At 35.6% G+C, this 18,442-nt stretch overlaps 3 protein-coding genes across 4 annotated transcripts; 2 read left to right on the top strand and 1 right to left on the bottom strand.

Annotated features, from left to right (window-relative positions):
- Positions 1-922: 922 nt before the first annotated feature.
- Positions 923-7,398, bottom strand: LOC106390709 (dihydrolipoyllysine-residue acetyltransferase component 1 of pyruvate dehydrogenase complex, mitochondrial). Of its 2 annotated transcripts, XM_013831235.3 has the most exons (23): positions 7,140-7,398; positions 6,768-6,824; positions 6,381-6,441; positions 6,268-6,301; positions 6,085-6,134; positions 5,949-5,993; positions 5,779-5,852; positions 5,568-5,637; positions 4,991-5,179; positions 4,844-4,888; positions 4,658-4,731; positions 4,183-4,252; positions 3,502-3,900; positions 2,903-2,963; positions 2,784-2,828; positions 2,611-2,694; positions 2,185-2,261; positions 2,049-2,111; positions 1,865-1,935; positions 1,709-1,769; positions 1,552-1,612; positions 1,386-1,466; positions 923-1,292 (listed from the first exon to the last, which is right to left on the bottom strand). In XM_013831235.3, the coding sequence occupies exons 1-23, from the start codon at positions 7,232-7,234 to the stop codon at positions 1,234-1,236; spliced, it is 1,926 nt and encodes a 641-aa protein (XP_013686689.1). In that variant the 5' UTR covers positions 7,235-7,398; the 3' UTR covers positions 923-1,233. The 2 variants fall into 2 exon arrangements, with proteins under 2 accessions (XP_013686689.1, XP_048610183.1); XM_048754226.1 differs by lacking the exon at positions 6,768-6,824 and having other exon boundaries at positions 7,140-7,382.
- Positions 7,399-11,369: 3,971 nt separating this feature from the next.
- On the top strand, positions 11,370-14,858 carry LOC106390712 (SEC12-like protein 1). Its single transcript, XM_022702263.2, has 10 exons — positions 11,370-12,029; positions 12,286-12,386; positions 12,795-12,930; positions 13,010-13,101; positions 13,312-13,411; positions 13,519-13,591; positions 13,704-13,824; positions 13,930-14,049; positions 14,135-14,205; positions 14,308-14,858. Exons 1-10 carry the CDS (start codon positions 11,841-11,843, stop codon positions 14,496-14,498), a joined length of 1,194 nt encoding a protein of 397 aa, XP_022557984.1. The 5' UTR covers positions 11,370-11,840; the 3' UTR covers positions 14,499-14,858.
- A 132-nt stretch (positions 14,859-14,990) lies between these two features.
- LOC106390713 (phosphoglucan phosphatase DSP4, chloroplastic) lies at positions 14,991-18,430 on the top strand. The gene is made up of 14 exons (XM_013831239.3): positions 14,991-15,217; positions 15,315-15,393; positions 15,469-15,513; positions 15,653-15,764; positions 15,868-15,944; positions 16,027-16,103; positions 16,219-16,299; positions 16,815-16,947; positions 17,185-17,244; positions 17,325-17,381; positions 17,529-17,624; positions 17,734-17,793; positions 17,889-17,996; positions 18,075-18,430. The coding sequence occupies exons 1-14, from the start codon at positions 15,192-15,194 to the stop codon at positions 18,204-18,206; spliced, it is 1,143 nt and encodes a 380-aa protein (XP_013686693.1). The 5' UTR covers positions 14,991-15,191; the 3' UTR covers positions 18,207-18,430.
- The last annotated feature ends 12 nt before the right edge of the window (positions 18,431-18,442 follow it).

The raw sequence follows: 18,442 nt of genomic DNA on the forward strand, positions 1-18,442 counted from the left end.
AGTGCCGCGTAATAACCTTACATGGTTTTATCCTGGGACTCATATTCGTACAGATCCGTCGCACTAATGGAGCGAATATTAAGAGTTAAGGAAAGAGATTCGTCTCGACTCCATGGTTTCGTTTCCATTTCGGTTTGAATCGTCTATTTTTTCCTTAACATCGTATTTATATTATCGTTTCTGTCGAACCGGTTTTACGGGTTTTACATCGCCTTGACAAGCAAGAGTTTACTGAACTTGTGAAGAGGGGTTCAACAGCAGAGGACTTGGCTATGCAAAGTATATGTTCTTTTTTTCTTTGTCAACTATCTCTACTCTTTTCTTTAACTTTGTTGATGTTTTTTGGTTCTTTATTGGTAGTTTATCTTCTCACATGTCTCTCTGCAACTCTGTACAGGGCACCACGACCTTGGGAAGATCCCAGCACCCTAACATCCTTAGATGCAGTGCCTGCACGTTTGCCAGCAGATACATCAGGAACTAAACCTGTTCAATTTGGACCGGACGAGACAGAGAGGAACCAAATTAAGGATAGGCACGAGGAAAGGAAACCTGCCAGTAGAGAAAAGGAAGAGAGACATGAAAAAGGCAATAAACATGAAAGGCGTGAAAAACGTAGAGGCATGATGAAAAGCGACACACTCGTGATATAGATGAGAGGAAGAAGCACAAGAAAGACGAGAAGGATAGTAGAAAGAGGAGGCATGATGACTCTGACTCCGATTGAATTTAACTGTACCTTTGCTTTTTCCTGTTCGAACCATGGGGATAATTTGATTAATGTTTGTTAAATGTCATGGATACATATAGTGGTCTGATGATCATGTAACAGAGAAGGTTTTGGCTCATCTGCGTGATTAAACACTACTTTCACTGTATCACGATGTCCATTGGCCTAGCAGGCAAGTCTTAAAAAGAAAAGGGGCGTCAAGTTGTTTTGTATTGGTTAAAACTTTTATCATTTCACCTGTTGTAATGTGTTATCGACAGCTGAAATTATTTATTTTTCAGAGGACCGGGCAAACAATAATACCTCAAGAAGATACAAATCTATGAGAAGAAATGTAAACCGAAACCAAATTTTTGGTAGTCAGAAACCAAAGAGTAAAAAATGAAACAAGTGATTCAGAGCTTGTACTGTTGACCAACAGTTATGGTTCTGGATGTGTACGTGGGTCCAAGGTTTATTATGCAGTAATCATCCAAGGGTTCATTTGTTGAACAGCTTCTTTCTCAAAGGAGAAGTCTTCGAACATCCTCAAAGTTCGAACGCAGTTCAGACAGAAACGAAGCTGAAACAAACCAGTATCATAAAAAAGCAATGAGTATGAAAGGAGAACACACAGTGAAGAAACTACTGAACGCAAAAGTGTACTCTCTATTACCTCCAACTTGTCCATCAAAGATCCGATGATCAGCGGATAGCGTCACATTCATTTTTGTTACAACCGAAGGCTTCTCAGTTCCTGCAACAATGACAAAAGAAAAAAAAGACCTTGTTATACACAAATCAAAATAGCAAATCCAAAAGGATGTTACTAGCTGTCTCACCATCTATTCCAAGAATTGCCTCCACAACTTTATTTCCTCTACCAACTGCTAGAATTCCAGCCTGCAAGAGAATTGATGCTCATGAGTTTACTCACGACAAACGTCACAAACAAGCAAAAACTTACTCTTCCATCTGTTTTTAAGGGTGGATCATTACCTGAGGGGGGTTAATGATTGCACAGAATTGGTCCACAGGATACATTCCGAGGTTTGAAATGCTGTAAATACGATAAAGAATGGTTTTCTCAGTAAGTAGGGAAAAGTTTCACATAGTTCCCAGACGATGCTTTAAGCACTTATGCATAATGGATACCTAAATGTCCCTCCTTGAAACTCATGAGGAGCAAGCTTTCCGGATCGCGCCTTTTGTGCCAGCTCCTTAACCTGCTCCACAAATCGATTAAGAAAATCAGCACATGACATATGGTGAGAACTGATCAAACAAGTGTACTCTATAGCCTGGCCTATTAATTGAAAATCAGTGAAAAATACATTACCTCTGAGGAAATAGCAGAAATAGATTTCTGGTCTGCATTTCTGATAATTGGAGTCATTAAGCCCTGCAACACATGCCAAAGATGAGAAAAGGATTTAACTATTCAAGTAACCCGAAAAGCTAACACAAGAGGGTACCTTCTCAGTTGCAACTGCAATTGATATGTCAACATCCTCACACAAAACAATTTCTCCTTTTTCAGCATCCCAGAAAGCTGCCAGACATAAAGACAAAGCACTTTAAACAACCAAAAAGAAGGTTTAGGCAAGCACAAGGAAAGATGATAACCAAATGATTGCACTCCATAGATCATTACATCAAACTCAAAGTGAAAAACATCCTACTCATAACAGCTAAAACCGAATTACAAAATGCATCATAAGTCCGTCCAGCTACCTCAAACCATTTACTAAATATGCTAAGCGGAGGCATATGGCATTGCAATTATTATTCTAACATGGATGCCGCATTTCCTTAATTAGTCATAGATAGGTTTGTGGAATGAACCAAGATTATTACATTACTTGTAGTAGCATCATTTACAAGGAGAAATCATATCTCACCATTAGCTTGTCGTACATTCCTCAGTGCGACTGCCACTGCTTTGATAACTATGTCATTGACCGACACTTTAACACCATGGTTTTCTGCAGATCACGAAACCACAGTTCAATCTGAGCCTCTCGAGTTGTCAACAAAAAGAAAAAAAAGAGAGGAAAAGGAGCAGTCGACAAACCTTGAAGTTCTTTTCTAAATGCAAGAAGAGGATCCAATACAACATCTGCAGGCGCACACAAATGCTTAATCAGCAAATAATATACACAAAAAAAAATACAAAGTTTGTGAATTACCAACCTGATGATAAATACAAATGGGGTATTTTCTGTTTTGATTCCAATAAACGTTTAGCTATGATCTGTCAACAGGGAAAAGTCAAAGAGAAGTCATGATATTATTATGATCATAGTAGCAAACTTCAGTGCTGAAAGTATATTTCCCTCGAGTGATGATGGAACACATTCCATCAACTATCAGCTAGTAGGCTATCAGTTAGTTGTAGATTAGAAACAAGCTACTAACACCCATTGGTATAGCCATTATCTCAAAGAATACAGATCAAGAAAGTTGCAACCAAAGTTGGGCAACTTATCCTTGTGCAACTCCATGGCTGTGTCAAATGAACCGTTCCATAACATGCAGAAAGTAATCAACCATATAACTTAAGGTCAACCTTGACTACGTATTTATCATCTTACAGCAGCATGCATTAGGTAGTTATTTCAGCCCTACGCATCAGAAAAGATTGAAAGAACTGGCTTTTTGATGGCAATTTCTCTAAATTTCTTTAAAATGTCATAGAAACTTTAAAAGGCCAGCATATTGTACTATGAAGTCAAAACTTTACAGGATACATTTTATTATTATCAGCAAAGAGTGCAATAAAAGTTAATTACCTTGCGAATTTGACTATTGGGAAAATCTTCATAATCATTTGACGGTGTCACTGAAGACTTTGATTCAGGCCGCGATACGGAAGAGGATTTAGATATGTTCTCCTTTGATGGCTGTTTCTTCTCCGTAGACACTGATTTTTTAGATGTTTTTCCAGAAGCAATTGCGGCAACAACGTCCGATTTCAGTAATGTACCGTAGGGACCCGAGGCCTCAATTGATGATGCCTCCAATCCATGTTCTAAAATCAATAGCTTTGCTGCTGGACTGATCTTTGTGAAGCCTGCTTTCTTCCCTCCGGATTTATCTACAACACTTTGAGGGGCTTGTTTTTCAGTAACAGCCTCAGAACCACCTGCGGAAGAAGACTTGATGGCTTCAATGCTTTCAGCATCTTCAACCTACATAGAAGGATTAACCTTTAATATCTCTCAATCTGCAAGCAAGTGTATTTTCAAAGATGTAGCGCACAAGCATAAATACTACTTCAGGCAATGCATATCATAGAACGAAACTAGAAGAGCGCATACTGTAGTAAAACATTTGGTTACACGGAGGCTAGAAGAGCGCATAGACGTTATGCACAAAACATGCATTACATAGAGACTAGCAAAAGATATGTATTAAAACAGTTTTCTGGCATCAAAAATTTAGTCAATGTACTTCGTAACTAAGGAACTTACTATAAGTGCAATCGGCTTTCCGACAGCAACATCCTTGGAACCTTCAGGAATTAGAATCTTAGCTAAGTACCTACACCAAAATTCATACATCAAGTTCTACAAATTATTTAAATAAGATTATTCATCAGAATACGCAGGCAGCAGTTCAGGTAAATCTTCTTTTATGGAGGTAAGTCGATGCTCATACCTAGACTAGGAAATATGAAATCAATCTTTATACCATAGGACTACCAGTTCAAGGGAGAACACTTAAACAAGAGCTGACCTAACTTTTTCAACCAACATTATTTCTCAATTAAAACCAACCAAAAAAATGGACGTAATATCCACAGATTATGAGTACTATATAGACTGAACATCACCAGGCTTCCTAGAAAAATAAATATTAACAGCACCAGGCTGCTTAGAGAAAGGAATATTGTTTATGCGCTATGTGATTGCTTATACAAATAAGACGACAGGAAGTTTGGTATACCCTTCTTCAAGGCTTTCAAATTCCAGAGTAGCTTTGTCAGTCTCGATCTCACCTATGACATCACCTACTTCAATCTGTTGAGCAGAAAATAAGAAAAAAGCAATACAGGAAGATGCATTACACCTGATAACTTGGGGTAAAAGTACAATGCCAATTTACTCTTCAGTTTGGTCACCAGAAACTAACCTTGTCACCCTCTTTTTTCCACCATTTGGCAATGTTACCTTGGTTCTGCACATCAATAAACAAGTAAAAGATTTAGGGTCTCATGATATAAGAGGTTGATGCATTCTCATCTAAAACAAGCTAGCATAAATGTGCGAAATTTCATACCATTGTGGGAGAAAGTGCTGGCATTTCTAAGACAACATGTGGGGGAAGATCTGATGCATCAGGCTGAATGGAATCTCTTTGTTGTGTGCTTTCTTCAGATTTCTTCTCTTGATGAGCTGAGGTTTCCTCTTTACCAACTTGTCCACCTTCTACAGCAGAAACATTTTGAATATCATCTTCCTCCTCAACCTGCAATACAATTAAATAAGATTAAGATTAGCGTTTTATCCATCAGAATTTCTGTAGCAATCGGCTGACCAAAAACACGACATATCATGTAAGGGACATGACATGATAACTCGGTATGAAATAAGAATATTTAGAAGAAGGAACAGTACAAAGATTGGATATTGGCAATCCTTTCCACAATAAACATTGATTAAGCAACATTATAGATTTTTATGACTCACTAAGTCTTTCAGGATGCAAACCCAGGGGCACAAAACAAAATGAAGAGGCCAAGAGCAGACTAGTTAAAGAATAATGAACTCCTGATGAACAAAGCTCAATGACTGCATCACCTGTTGCGAAATCTTACTATGTTTTCTAAGATGAATTCGACAGCAATTGTGCTTACCATTATTGCAATTGGTGCATTAACGGGAATATCCTTTGATCCTTCAGTTACTACAATCTTGGCCAGAAATCTACAAAAGCAGGCATCATTGTCAGCCAATTGAGAAAACTGCAAATACTTATGATGAGGCAGATATTTGAAATACGGAGGAGAGGAATATAAAAACAGAAACCAAAACACACGAAATTATGAAGCGGCTTTTCAGAATTACCCTTCTTCTTGACTCTCGAGTTCTACAGTGGCTTTGTCTGTCTCTATCTCACATAGTACATCGCCCACCTCTACCTGTCAGAAAGAACCAAAATTCAAATCCGTTACTAAGATTCCACATTCTATATCATATACTGGGGTTTTGTCAGCCAAATATAAGATAAACCCCACCTTATCGCCTTCTTTCTTCAACCATTTTGCAATATTACCATGACTCTGCAAAAACCCAAAAAAAATAATAAAACAATGCACTTCTTGCAGGGAGGCCAAAAAAAGATTTTACAAGATTGAAGTCCCATTTCCTAACCATTGTAGGAGACAAGGCTGGCATTGTAAGAACTGTCTGTGGTGTGGTTCCTACAGCCAAAAGATTGATTTATCATATGAAAGCCCAGTATTGACGGGTTTAGTAATTCAATAGCGGAAATTATATGTAGAATAATTGAAAAAGATCTTTATTTCACTAGATGACATAACAATCTGTGAATACCTGATGATGAAAAGTTCCGCATGCCAAAACGCAGCTAGAAGAAAACGGAAAACAAAATATGTGAGAAACAGGAATAGATGAAGATTAAAAAGTGTATTAATTGGAAAGCTTACAATGGAAGTTGGATGACTATTATCCATTCTTGTAATCATGTCTATCGAGGCAGACCTGAAACTGTAGAACAGACTAAATCAGGGAAGAACAAACATCTATTCTCGCAAATTCTATACAAAAACGAGTTCACTGGATAATGGATATGTTCAGTGGGCAGTGAATAACACACACGAAACGAATTCCATAACCACCCTTAACTTCAGTTTAAATAAAATCTTCAAAACCCTGAAAGCCTACGATCGCCTTAGTTTCTATATAAAAAAAAAAGCTAGTCCTATCATCGTATAGACAAAACTCAAACACCTCGTCTAACAAAAAGAGATCTTAAAAGAAAAATGTACAGGACAGAACCAAACCAAGAACAATGGTATGAAACAAACACATACCTAGCACCATGACTGCTACTAATCTTGTCGTCCGAGTGGCATAGTCCATTAGAAAAGCTGAATCGGAGAGTTCATAATCAAAACGTATTAGAAAGCTAAAAGAAATCATCTCGCGATATTGATTCAGGAAATAAAAGAGTTCAATCAATTCCAAAAAAATAACAGATTGGCATTCGTTCTATCCATATATATAATTGTAGTTCGCCAAAACTAAGCTCTTGGAACATCAATCACTATACAACACGCAAAATCACAACTCCAAAAAAAAAAAGTCAATGGACCAAGTCACTTGTACAATTGTCAAGGATTCACAAATGGATGAGAGGGATCAACAGTTCGAGAGAGATGACGCGTGAACAGAATCAAGCGTACCGAGTGTGGAATCCGGAGGCGGGAGCGAGAAGACGAGCTCTGAGAAGCGAAGAAGTGCGGGCGATCGCTGCGCGCCGGAGGAGCGGAAGCACCATGACGGCAATTCGAGAGAAGAGGCGGAGGGTGGAGGAGGGTTTGGGGAATCACGAAATGAGAGAGAGAGGCGATGAAATCGAAAAACTTTGGTTTTGTTGGTCAGATCGCATTCGCCAGCGATGATGGTGGCATGAACGAGAGATCCTCTCGTCCCGAAAGTGTTCAGATTCCGGTCCGACCCGGTCCGAATAGAAATACCAGTAATCGCTACTGTGATCAACCGAGAAAACACATTGATTTATATTTTAAATAGTTGGTTTGAGTTTGAGAACCGAAGAGTTTACTGGTTAAGAGTGGAGAAGAACTTCAAAAAAAAAACAATTTTAACCAGTGCCCTCGCTCGATTAAGGGTTTTGTGATTTGGTTTTCTTGCAAGCGTTACCACTACATCCTTAACAAACAAGTTGAACATTTCAATGAGAAGGAAATAAAACTTTTAATTCTCCTTGGATTATCAACTTGATGATCAAATCAGGATCCTTCTACAAATATAACATATTTTTTACTTTGATTATCAAATCAAAATCCTTATAAAATATAACATGCATTTACGACTTGATTATCAACTCGAAATCTTTATAATTTAAGTAACAGGTTATTTTATGATGAATTTTTTAACTAATAACTTAATAAATATTTTGTTAATTTGTAAGAATTTTGTGTATTTAAAATATTTTTACATTTAAATCAATGTTTTTAAATTCAAGCCAGGCCCGCGGTCAAACCGGTTAATCCGGTGATCCGATAATTCAATTTAGGTTTTTAAAAGTATCCATATTTACAAAAATCACTAAAACTCGAAACTAACCGATTGAACCGATGGATGACCAATATGTAATCAAATTTGATTTAAATTATTATAGTTTCATAATTTGTCACCTTTTTAATCCAAATTTTAAAGTTCATTGTTTTGCAATTTTATGAAATTATAATATTTCTACAAAATTTTGATACAGAAAATGGTAGATATAAAATAATTAATAACTATAAATATGTTTTGATCATATTACTCCTTTTTATAGATTAATTAATTTTATTATAATTGTTTTGTGTAATTTATCTTGTTAATAATTTATATTATAATCAGTTTAAATTTGTTGTTAACAATTAGTGTTAAGCATTTTTCTTTAGAAAACATATATTTTGAACATTTTTGATAATTATTTTTGTTATTATATTTATTGTACAATGTATAACGTTTATATATTTTTTTTATGTAAAAGCTATTATTGAATTATTATGTTACTTAACTAAATGATATAACCATTATTTAGTGAATATAAATAAAATAATATGTTAATTTAATTGATTTCTTATTGATTGAAATGTTTTGTAGTATTTAAACATGTAAAAATAAGTTAAATTTATTTTATTTTTAATAAATTATTTGATTTTTCTATTATTTAATTTATTTAAATAATTTGAAAAAAATATTAGCAATTATTAAAAAGATGAGTTCTAATATTTTATATTGTTTGGACACATGATTAATTATGATGTTGATTGGAAACATGGATAGTACTATAAAAAAAAGTATATTGTTTGGAAATATGATAGTAGTATAAAGAAAGAAATATTAGTGATTTAATGTAGGCTTAACTATAAAGTAGAAAAGTTGCAAAAAAAAAAACTATAAAGTAGAAATGTGTATTTAATTAAAAAACTTACCAAATAAATGTTAGGTCTACGATAATGTTTCTGTTTTAATAATATAGATTTATTTTTAATAAATTATTTGATTTTTCTATTATTTAATTTATTTATATAATTTGAAAAAAATATTACCAATTATTAAAAAGATGAGTTCTAATATTTTATATTGTTTGGACACATAATTAATTATGATGTTGATTGGAAACATGGATAGTACTATAAAAAAGAAGTATATTGTTTGGAAATATGATAGTAGTATAAAGAAAGAAATATTAGTGATTTAATGTAGGCTTAACTATAAAGTAGAAAATTTGCAAAAAAAAAAAAAAAACTATAAAGTAGAAATGTATTTAATTTAAAAACTTACCAAATAAATGTTAGGTCCAACATAATGTTTCTGTTTTAATAATATTGATATTTGATTTTTCTATTATTTAATTTATTTATATAATTTGAAAAAAATATTACCAATTATTAAAAAGATGAGTTCTAATATTTTATATTGTTTGGACACATAATTAATTATGATGTTGATTGGAAACATGGATAGTACTATAAAAAAGAAGTATATTGTTTGGAAATATGATAGTAGTATAAAGAAAGAAATATTAGTGATTTAATGTAGGCTTAACTATAAAGTAGAAAAGTTGCAAAAAAAAAAAACTATAAAGTAGAAATGTGTATTTAATTTAAAAACTTACCAAATAAATGTTTGGTCCAACATAATGTTTCTGTTTTAATAATATAGATAGATGTTTCTGTTTTAATAATATATATAGATATTGAGGGTGATTGGTAAGACCATCTCCAATCCACCCCTATTTCTATCTCTATATTTTTTTCTAAAATAGAAAAACTCTATTATAGAGGTGGAAATGCTCCAATGTATGCCTCTATAATAGAGTTTCTCTATTTATAGGGGAAAATATAGAGATATGATATTTCTACCTCTAAATATAGAGGCAAAAAGTAATTTTCCTCTATATTTTTCTCTAAAATAGAAGAACTCTATTATAGAGGCATACATTGGAGCATTTTCACCTCTATAATAGAGATCACTATGTTAGAGGAAAATATATAGGTGTACATTGGAGATGCTATGAGTGTTTTCCACAGAAAAATTTTAAAGCTACAACCATAAAAACTAAAATAGGAAACAAAATAGCTTTGAAAATCAATTTTTCTCTGGAAATACTCTGGAAATAATTAATCTACAGCTACAGCAATAAAATCTACAACTATTATTCTAAAGCCAAAAAATAAAAGTCATAACACTTACCTAGAGATGGCAAAATGGAAGCTTGCCCGCGGGCCTGGCCCATAAAGACCCAATGCGGGGCGGGATTGGGCACAGATTTTACGGCCCGTTTGTTAGCGGGCTTCGCGGGTTATGCCCGCAATGGTATTGGGTCGATGCGGGTTGGGCCGAAGCGGGACGCGGGATAATTGGGTGGCCCGCTTGAATTTTCTCATTTCGTCTCTTTGGTAACACCGACAAGAGCTTAGAGCAAACTGGAGATGATTATGGTGATTCTCATTTCCTCTAAACGGTGAACCTAAACTCATTTATTTCAGTTGTACCTCTTCCAGTTCGCTTTCAATCAAGGAATCATCTTTTCTCTTCAAGCTTTGCAATGTTGACCAGAACTCATTCACTTTCTTTGTTACTTATCGTAGGAAAAAAAAGTTTCTTTTTTTTTGAAGTGAGTGTGAGTGGAGACACGAAATTCTACACAAAACTTGTTTTTTATTGTTGTTTTTTTCTGGAATAATCATTAGCTACGTGATGTAAAGCTTTTGTCTTGCTTTGGGACTTGATGGTAGCATAAGCTTTTACTATTAGTTACAAAAGCTTGCAGTTCCTATTGAATTTACTTAGTGATGCCAAGACTAATCTTTTTTTTTTTAACTTGTATATATATATATCAACATGATTGTAGTAGGACAAGTTGCTGTTTCTGGAGAACACCAATGGTACAGTGTCTTATGCTACAAACGAGAGTCGAGACAATATTTGTAACTTAATGGAATTGATCAACCTGATAACTTATTGCTGTCTCTTCTTCTTGCAGGTTCATAAGACTGGTCAAGCTTTGAAGATATGGGCCCGCGGGCCGATCCGCATACCCGCTGCTATAGTGCGGGTCGGGATTGGTCATAGGGTTCAGGGCCCGCGTTCCGCAGCGGTACGACCCGCAAAGACCCAACTGAAAATGGTACCACAGCGGCACGGGACAAATGGGTTGCGGATGAACCCAATTGCCATCTCTACACTTACCGATCATCCCGTTGCTTCTGAAATATCTTTATACATAAATAATGATATTTTTGTTGTGTTGTAGTCGTATGCATTATTCAAAAAAACTGTTTATATAATATCAGTTACATAAGTTTTCTCATATGGTTGCATCTTAACAATATTAACAATCTCACTGGAAATCTTCGTCTAATATTCAATTTTCGGTAAACTATTCATATTTTTTTCTTCTATAAAAAATGTAACAATAACAATTGACAATTTGAACCAATGGGCAAGTGTGCACCATGTTGGAGTAATAAAGTTTAGCATTGGAAAAGGATCAAAGAGAATATACTTTCAATCTTACAGAGTTTCATTTGACTTTGGTAATTATCTAAAAGTATACACGATTTAGCGCAAATCTCCGTTTATCTCTGCTGTTGTCAAAGTTGAGATTTTGCAATCCCATTAATAAAAAGAAATCAAATACCCAACAAGCAAAAAAGAAACCCCTTTCTGTCCAATTACAAAAGTCAACTCCTGTTTTGTTTTTGTTTTACTTTCTGCTGAAGAAATGTTTTAAATGTATAAATTTGTATACTATATAATAAGGATCCATATTGGCGTGGAAGAGATACATAGATAGATAGGCATCAACAAGGTTCGTGTATAGAAACAAGAAAGAAGAGGAATAGTTTATCAAATCGAATAGAATGGAGATTGAAGAAGCGAGTCGTGGTGAAAGTGGGCATGTGGTGTGCGGATCATGGATTCGTCGACCGAAGAAAGTAAACTGGGCCATCATCGCCAAAGCTACCAAACGCCGTGGCTCCTCTTCTCCTCCTCTCCTTAACATCTACTCTTTCGATCCCATCACTACTTCTCTCTCCTCCTCTCCCTTGGTACATTCATTTTATTTTTTTAACACAGTTTCATTTTTTTAAAAATTTGTCTTTTGAAAACGAATCAAGAGCTTGTTGGGTTTTGGGTGAAATCTAGGTTGTTTCTTTAAAGTCTTCTTAGTCATGGAAGAAAGCTAGGGTTTTTTCCCTTTCACACTGATATGTGATATGTGTTTAAGGTGTTTTCTTCTGATTCTGAGAAAGCAGGACTAATTAAAATCAAAACTACAATTTTTTCTTCTTTCTTTGATAAAAGGCAACACATACACTCAATGAGAGTGATGGTGATCCTGTGGCAATCTCAGTGCACCCTGGCGGAGATTATTTTGTTTGCTCAACTTCCAAAGGTGGTTGCAAGTACGTTTCTTTCTTGCTTTTACCCTCAAAAAATTCTCATCAAAAGAGCATATCTAGTGCTTTTCTTTGATACCATCTTTCCAATTTTTTTTTTGAGTTGTTATTAGCTAAATGCGTGATATCTTCTCTCTCGATCCTGTCTTACAAGTAAACATGCACTGTGCACCTTCATGTCTTTTATAAATTTTGTTATAAAAATATTGCAACTCCACTGTTCCGTATGTTTCATGCATACTAGAGAATTGGAATTGTCACGTCCACCATTTTGGACACTATTAGTAATATAGTGTGACTGTACATCTCATATGATTGTACACAAATACTTGTGCGTAGATATCTGCCCCTCTTGGTCTATACAATGTTATGTTTATGGTCTAGTTGCTAAATATAAAGTATTTGGTATTTCAGGTTGTTTGAGATTGCCGGAGGAGCAACAACAGGTATTACTATCTTAGAAAAAGAACTCCCTCCTCTCCAAAATGCTGGACTACAAAAGTGTATGGCCTTCAGCTTTGATGGCTCTAAATTAGCTGTTGGTGGAGTGGTAAGGAGGAACCAATGCTGCTTCATAAGGGCCTTTCTTAATTCTGGTTGTATCTTTACTTACTGTAAACTACTTTTAGGATGGATGTCTGAGAATTATGGATTGGCCAAACCTAAGTGTAATCTTGGAGGAGCCAAAAGCACACAAATCCATTCGGGATATGGATTTCAGGTAATCACTGGAATCTTCTTCTCTCCCTTCATCCTTGTTTTCATATTCTTTTCAACTTAAAGCATACCTAGTAAAAAAGGATCTACTAGAAAGATTTTGGGACTTGGGATGGGAAGCATAATGTCTGCATCTCTATCTCATATCTGCTTTTTCTTTCTTTTTTTTTTCCTTTTGATAAAAAATTCAATCTGCGTTTTTGTTTTGTTGTAGTTTGGACTCAGAGTTCTTAGCCACAACATCAACAGATGGATCAGCTAGAATATGGAAAGCAGAAGATGGTTTCCCTTTGTCTACTTTGGAACGTAGTGGGGTATGTGATAATCAGAGTCAAAGTTTGCATTTTGATCCTTAAATTTCAGAACTCATGCATCTCTAATTACATTTATATTCTTTTTGATATATGCTGATTTTGTGCAGGAAGAAAATATTGAACTGTGCCGGTTCTCTAAAGATGGAACAAAACCTTTTCTGTTCTGTGCTGCTCAGAGAGGTATATTATATTATAGCGAGATTCTTCTCGAGTAAACTATCACAAGAATTGATCACTTGTGTTTTAGTTAAAATTTAAAATAACAAGTAAAAGTTTAAACAATTGGAAACAGGTGACGTTCCTGTGGTAAATGTTTATGACATTAGTACATGGAAGAAGCTTGGGTTCAAGAAGCTGTCAAGGAAGAGTGCATCTACAATAGCAGTCAGCTTGGATGGCAAATATATTGCTTTGTGAGTGTGTTTCTTCATCCTTTGATTGGTTCAAGCTTTTGACTATACAAAGGTTATAACCTCATATATATAAATATATATTTTATTTTTTTATTTTTTTTGAAGGGGTGGCAAAGATGGGGATATATCAGTCGCTGAAGTGAAGACAATGGAGATATACCACTACAGTAAGAGGCTGCATCTTGGTCAAACCATTGCTTCACTTGAGTTCTGCCATAGTGAAAGGTAGTAGTGATATATCAAAACCCTTTAAGTCTCATTATAGGGAGCACTGTTTCTAATGTTTATCTACCTACTTGGGAGGGTTCAGGGTAATGCTGACAACATCGAGTGAATGGGGTGAGATGGTGACAAAACTCACTGTACCAAAGGAGTGGAAAGGTATGCTTGTTGCTCATCTCTCTCTCTATGCGAGTCTTTAGTAGTAGTGCATGTACCATCTTTATACTCTCTCTGACTCATCTGAATTGTTTGATGGAGCAGAGTGGCAGATATATGCACTGTTATTTTGCTTGTTCCTGGCGTCAGTGGTACTTGCATACGTGTTCTTCGAGAACTCGGATTCGTTTTGGAAGTTGCCAATGGGGAAAGATCAAAGAAGACCAAAGATTAGTCTTTTTGGAGATTCATCCACGTCTACTAAGGATCATAATAGGTGGAACTTGGACCTATAGATAAAGAGATTTATGTATATCTAAGAAACCTTTTCTGTTTTTTTTTTCTCTTTTCAAAACTTTGTTGCATGTTTTTTCCTTTCCCCGTTCTCATCATTCTGATTTATTTTATTTTCTCTCAACCGTTCCTCTGTATTCTGATTTTGAACACACTGAGAAATTTTTCTCTAACTTTAGAATTCAACATATACCAAAAACGCAGAAAAATTAGTGGGACAAGATTGTACTTGGGGCTCAATGTCTTCTTTTATAACCGTGGTGTATGTTAGTTCAGCAATTCCGATTTAGTTGGTTTAGACTTCTTTTTTTTTTTTTGAGTTTTTGCTGTGTTTGGACTTTTAATACTGGTTGACTTGCTGTTTCGAATCATAGAAAAGGGTGCTTTTTCTGAGTTACGTGATGACGTCACGTGAATGGTCATGTTGAGATTAGGGGGTGTTTTGATTGAAACAAAAAGTTGGAGCATCTTTTTAAATTTAATACTGTCCGTCCCTTTAGTACGAAACAAAACAAAAGTGATTTGATTGCGTTCCCGAGCGTGCGGTCCCAGTTGCATTTTGTCGCGATCTTCAGAGTCGCACTCACAGGGATTATAATCTATACTTACCAATAAGCAGATCTTTATCGTCGAACTTGTGACTGAGTGAGTGAGCAAAAAGCCTCCGCTAATATTTTTCCTACACTCTCTTAGAGATGAATTGCCTTCAGAATCTTCCCAGGTCTCTTCTGCTTGCTTTCAGAATTGTGTCTTTCTTCTTATTTATTTGACTTCTTTGATTCTATTTGATTCTGTGTGTTGATTGACATGATTTTCAGATCCTCAGTCTCACCTATGTATGGCTTTGGGGGCAATCAAAGAGTCCCTTCTTCGCCTTCTTCTTTGAAGATGATGCTGGTAACCACACTACTTCACCTATTTCTTTGATTCAGTCTTCCTTCTTAACTTTCTGTAAAATTATTTATTTTGCAGCTACCGATCAAAGCCAATGATCTTAAATTGCGACTTGTCTTACAGGTAATTTGGTAGTTTAATTAATGGTCACAGAGTTTTTGACTAGATTCACCTTTTCTTTATAACATATTGTTTGTTTATTCATGTGTTGCTTGCTATGTTTGAAACTAGTAAGAATATATATTCTCTTTTTTGAGTGTAGGCGGTATCAGATTCGAAATCCACCAGCGCAGAGGTGAGTGGTGTTTCAAACAAAGAGGAGGAAGAGAAATCTGATGAATATAGCCAAGACATGACTCAAGCTATGGGTGCTGGTTCGTTTTATATACTAACTCTTAATACACCTTTTTTTTACAGTAGAGGAACTCGTACTTGTCTGATAATATTGATTCGTTGTCTATTTGTTTTCATTTTCAGTTTTAACCTACAGGCACGAGTTGGGAATGAACTACAGCTTTGTTCGTCCTGATTTAATTGTTGGATCTTGCTTACAGGTTTTGATTTTTTTTTTTTTTCTATCCTTGTGTTAAATATTGAAATATGGAATTGTGTTGCTCTCCTGCTTGTTTTGCGTAGACCCCTGAAGATGTTGACAAGCTCCGTAAGATTGGGGTCAAAACCATATTCTGCTTGCAACAAGATCCAGACTTGGAGTATCCTTCCGAAATTCCCTCTTTGCCTGTTCATTCTTTGTGATTTTTTTCAAGATTCATTCGGGTTTGAATGTGGAAAGAGTCATCTGCAGAGTGCCTTGACCAATACTTGCAGATATTTTGGAGTAGATATAAGCAGCATTCAAGCATATGCCAAGACGTTTGCGGATATTCAGCATATTCGCTGTCAAATAAGGTAAAAGGCATCTGTTAAGTTTATGCTTTGTTGATGATTTTATTAGGGACAAAGGTCCCACATCGGTAGTTGGAAGGGATCTTTAGTAATATATAAGATAGATGGGCCACTCCACTTATCACCAATTGGTTTTAGGTTGGAAGCCCATCTAGCTTAACATGGTATCAGAGCCCGATCCACGCAGTCCAACCCGATCCACATCGACCCGGCCCAAAGTTGGCCCTTGAGTTTGTTACCGATTGGTACTAACTGAGCATATTAAGGGTAAAGAGAGATCATGAGAGTTGTATTTTTTTCCTCTATACTATTTCAATTGCTTAAGTAGAGTTGAGATATGGAGCTATTTCATCTGTTTGCAAACTAGTCATCGTCTTCTTCTTACTACTGCTAAATACTTGGAACCATCGGCATGCCATTTCGCATGTACGAGTTTGTTCACGAGCACATGCATAAAACAATCCACATTGAACGCACTCACTCACTCACAACATACTATAATCTTTTTGGTGTAACAGAGACTTTGATGCGTTTGATTTGAGACTGCGTCTTCCTGCCGTGGTTAGTACACTATACAAAGCCGTTCAGCGAAACGGAGGAGTTACATACGTCCACTGCACTGCTGGAATGGGAAGGGCTCCTGCTGTTGCGGTAAGTTTGCTGAAACCCTGTTACTGTGCTCCTCTCTTTCTCTCCCTTTATTTCATTTTGAGTTTCCCATGAGCGTAAATGCATTTTTTCTAATAGTGAAGAAATGTCTTAGTTCAGCTGTAAATGCATTCTTGTCTTATTTATTGTGCTTCTTTTGGCTGACTAATGAAGCAATGAACAAGTGTTTGAAGTTTTTGCTGGCTAATAACTGAGAAGGGGTGTTAATTTCAATTACAGTTGACATACATGTTCTGGGTGCAAGGCTATAAACTTATGGAAGCTCACAGATTACTTATGGTAAGATGCTAATGTTACTTCTTGTTTCTGTTTCTCCACACATATTTTTCTTGATGGCATCTCTGAAAATTTTTTTGCAGAGCAAACGAACATGCTCTCCAAACTTGGATGCTATCAGAAATGCAACAATTGATATTGTGGGTCAACAACTCTTTAAATTTCAGAATGCTTGCACATATATGCTTGTAGCTTATCAGTTCCATTGATTTGCACGACTTACAACAACCGTTGCTTAGTTACTTGATTCCTGATTGTTGTTCCCGGGTTATATATGGACACAAAAGCTTACAGGACTCAAGAAGAAGATTGTTACACTGACACTGAAAGACAAAGGGTTCTCCACAGTAGAAGTTTCTGGCCTTGACATTGGATGGGGGCAGGTGGAATATCTCTTCTTATAAATCAAATGAAAGATTTTGATGCCTTTCTTTAAAGTTATGATGCAAGTCTTTTGTTCTGTTTTTTTCACCATTTTTCGCCTTTGTACAGAGGATACCTCTAACACTGGACAAGGGAACAGGACTTTGGAGCCTAAAGAGAGAATTGCCTGTGAGTTTTCCTTATAAACTAGAAAAGCTTGGTGTCTGCTTGCTTGTTTTATCATCTTCCGTTTCCAACCACATGTATATATTTCTGAAACGCAGGAAGGACAGTTTGAATATAAATATATCATAGATGGTGAATGGACACACAATGAGGAAGAGCCGTTCACAGGACCTAACAAAGATGGTCATACCAATAATTACGTAAAAGTAAAATGTCTCTTTCTCTTGAGAATTTGAACAAGCTTTGATGAATGAGTTTTAATGTTGCTGTTTTAATGGAAACAGGTGGTGGATGATCCAACGAGCGTGGATGGAGCAACAAGGGAGAGGTTATCGAGTGAAGACCCTGAGCTGTTGGAGGACGAACGTTTGAAACTAATCCAGTTCTTGGAGACTTGTTCTGAGGCAGAAGTTTGAGACTTGAGAGCAATCCTTGTGAATGTCACTTACTAGTAACAATAATTAATAAAATGCTTTTATGTTGGTAATACATAAAGTTACGTTTAAAGCAAAAACAAAAAAAAGACATGAAGTTAGTTGTACACTTGTATTATGTTTTTTTTTTTCTTTTGAAACACACTTGTAGTCTTGTACTATGTTCAAAGTATAATTTTATTAGATAAAAGAGTATAAAGACTTCAGATCTGTGTTCT

Source organism: Brassica napus, chromosome C4, assembly GCF_020379485.1.
Source record: "Brassica napus cultivar Da-Ae chromosome C4, Da-Ae, whole genome shotgun sequence".
NCBI classification, from domain to species: Eukaryota; Viridiplantae; Streptophyta; class Magnoliopsida; order Brassicales; family Brassicaceae; genus Brassica; species Brassica napus.

Excerpts from the sequence above, each read along its gene's own strand:
- LOC106390712 (XM_022702263.2), top strand. The coding sequence starts at position 11,841 with ATGGAGATTGAAGAAGCGAGTCGTGGTGAAAGTGGGCATGTGGTGTGC. Across the intron at positions 12,931-13,009 it reads AATTAGCTGTTGGTGGAGTG|GATGGATGTCTGAGAATTAT; the intron begins GTAAGGAGGAAC and ends AACTACTTTTAG. Across the intron at positions 14,050-14,134 it reads GAGTTCTGCCATAGTGAAAG|GGTAATGCTGACAACATCGA; the intron begins GTAGTAGTGATA and ends GGGAGGGTTCAG.
- LOC106390709 (XM_013831235.3), bottom strand. The coding sequence starts at position 7,234 with ATGGTGCTTCCGCTCCTCCGGCGCGCAGCGATCGCCCGCACTTCTTCG. Across the intron at positions 6,442-6,767 it reads AGTAGCAGTCATGGTGCTAG|TTTCAGGTCTGCCTCGATAG; the intron begins GTATGTGTTTGT and ends TCTGTTCTACAG. Across the intron at positions 4,732-4,843 it reads GGAAAAAAGAGGGTGACAAG|ATTGAAGTAGGTGATGTCAT; the intron begins GTTAGTTTCTGG and ends TCTGCTCAACAG.
- LOC106390713 (XM_013831239.3), top strand. The coding sequence starts at position 15,192 with ATGAATTGCCTTCAGAATCTTCCCAG. Across the intron at positions 15,514-15,652 it reads AATTGCGACTTGTCTTACAG|GCGGTATCAGATTCGAAATC; the intron begins GTAATTTGGTAG and ends TTTTGAGTGTAG. Across the intron at positions 17,997-18,074 it reads ATACCAATAATTACGTAAAA|GTGGTGGATGATCCAACGAG; the intron begins GTAAAATGTCTC and ends TAATGGAAACAG.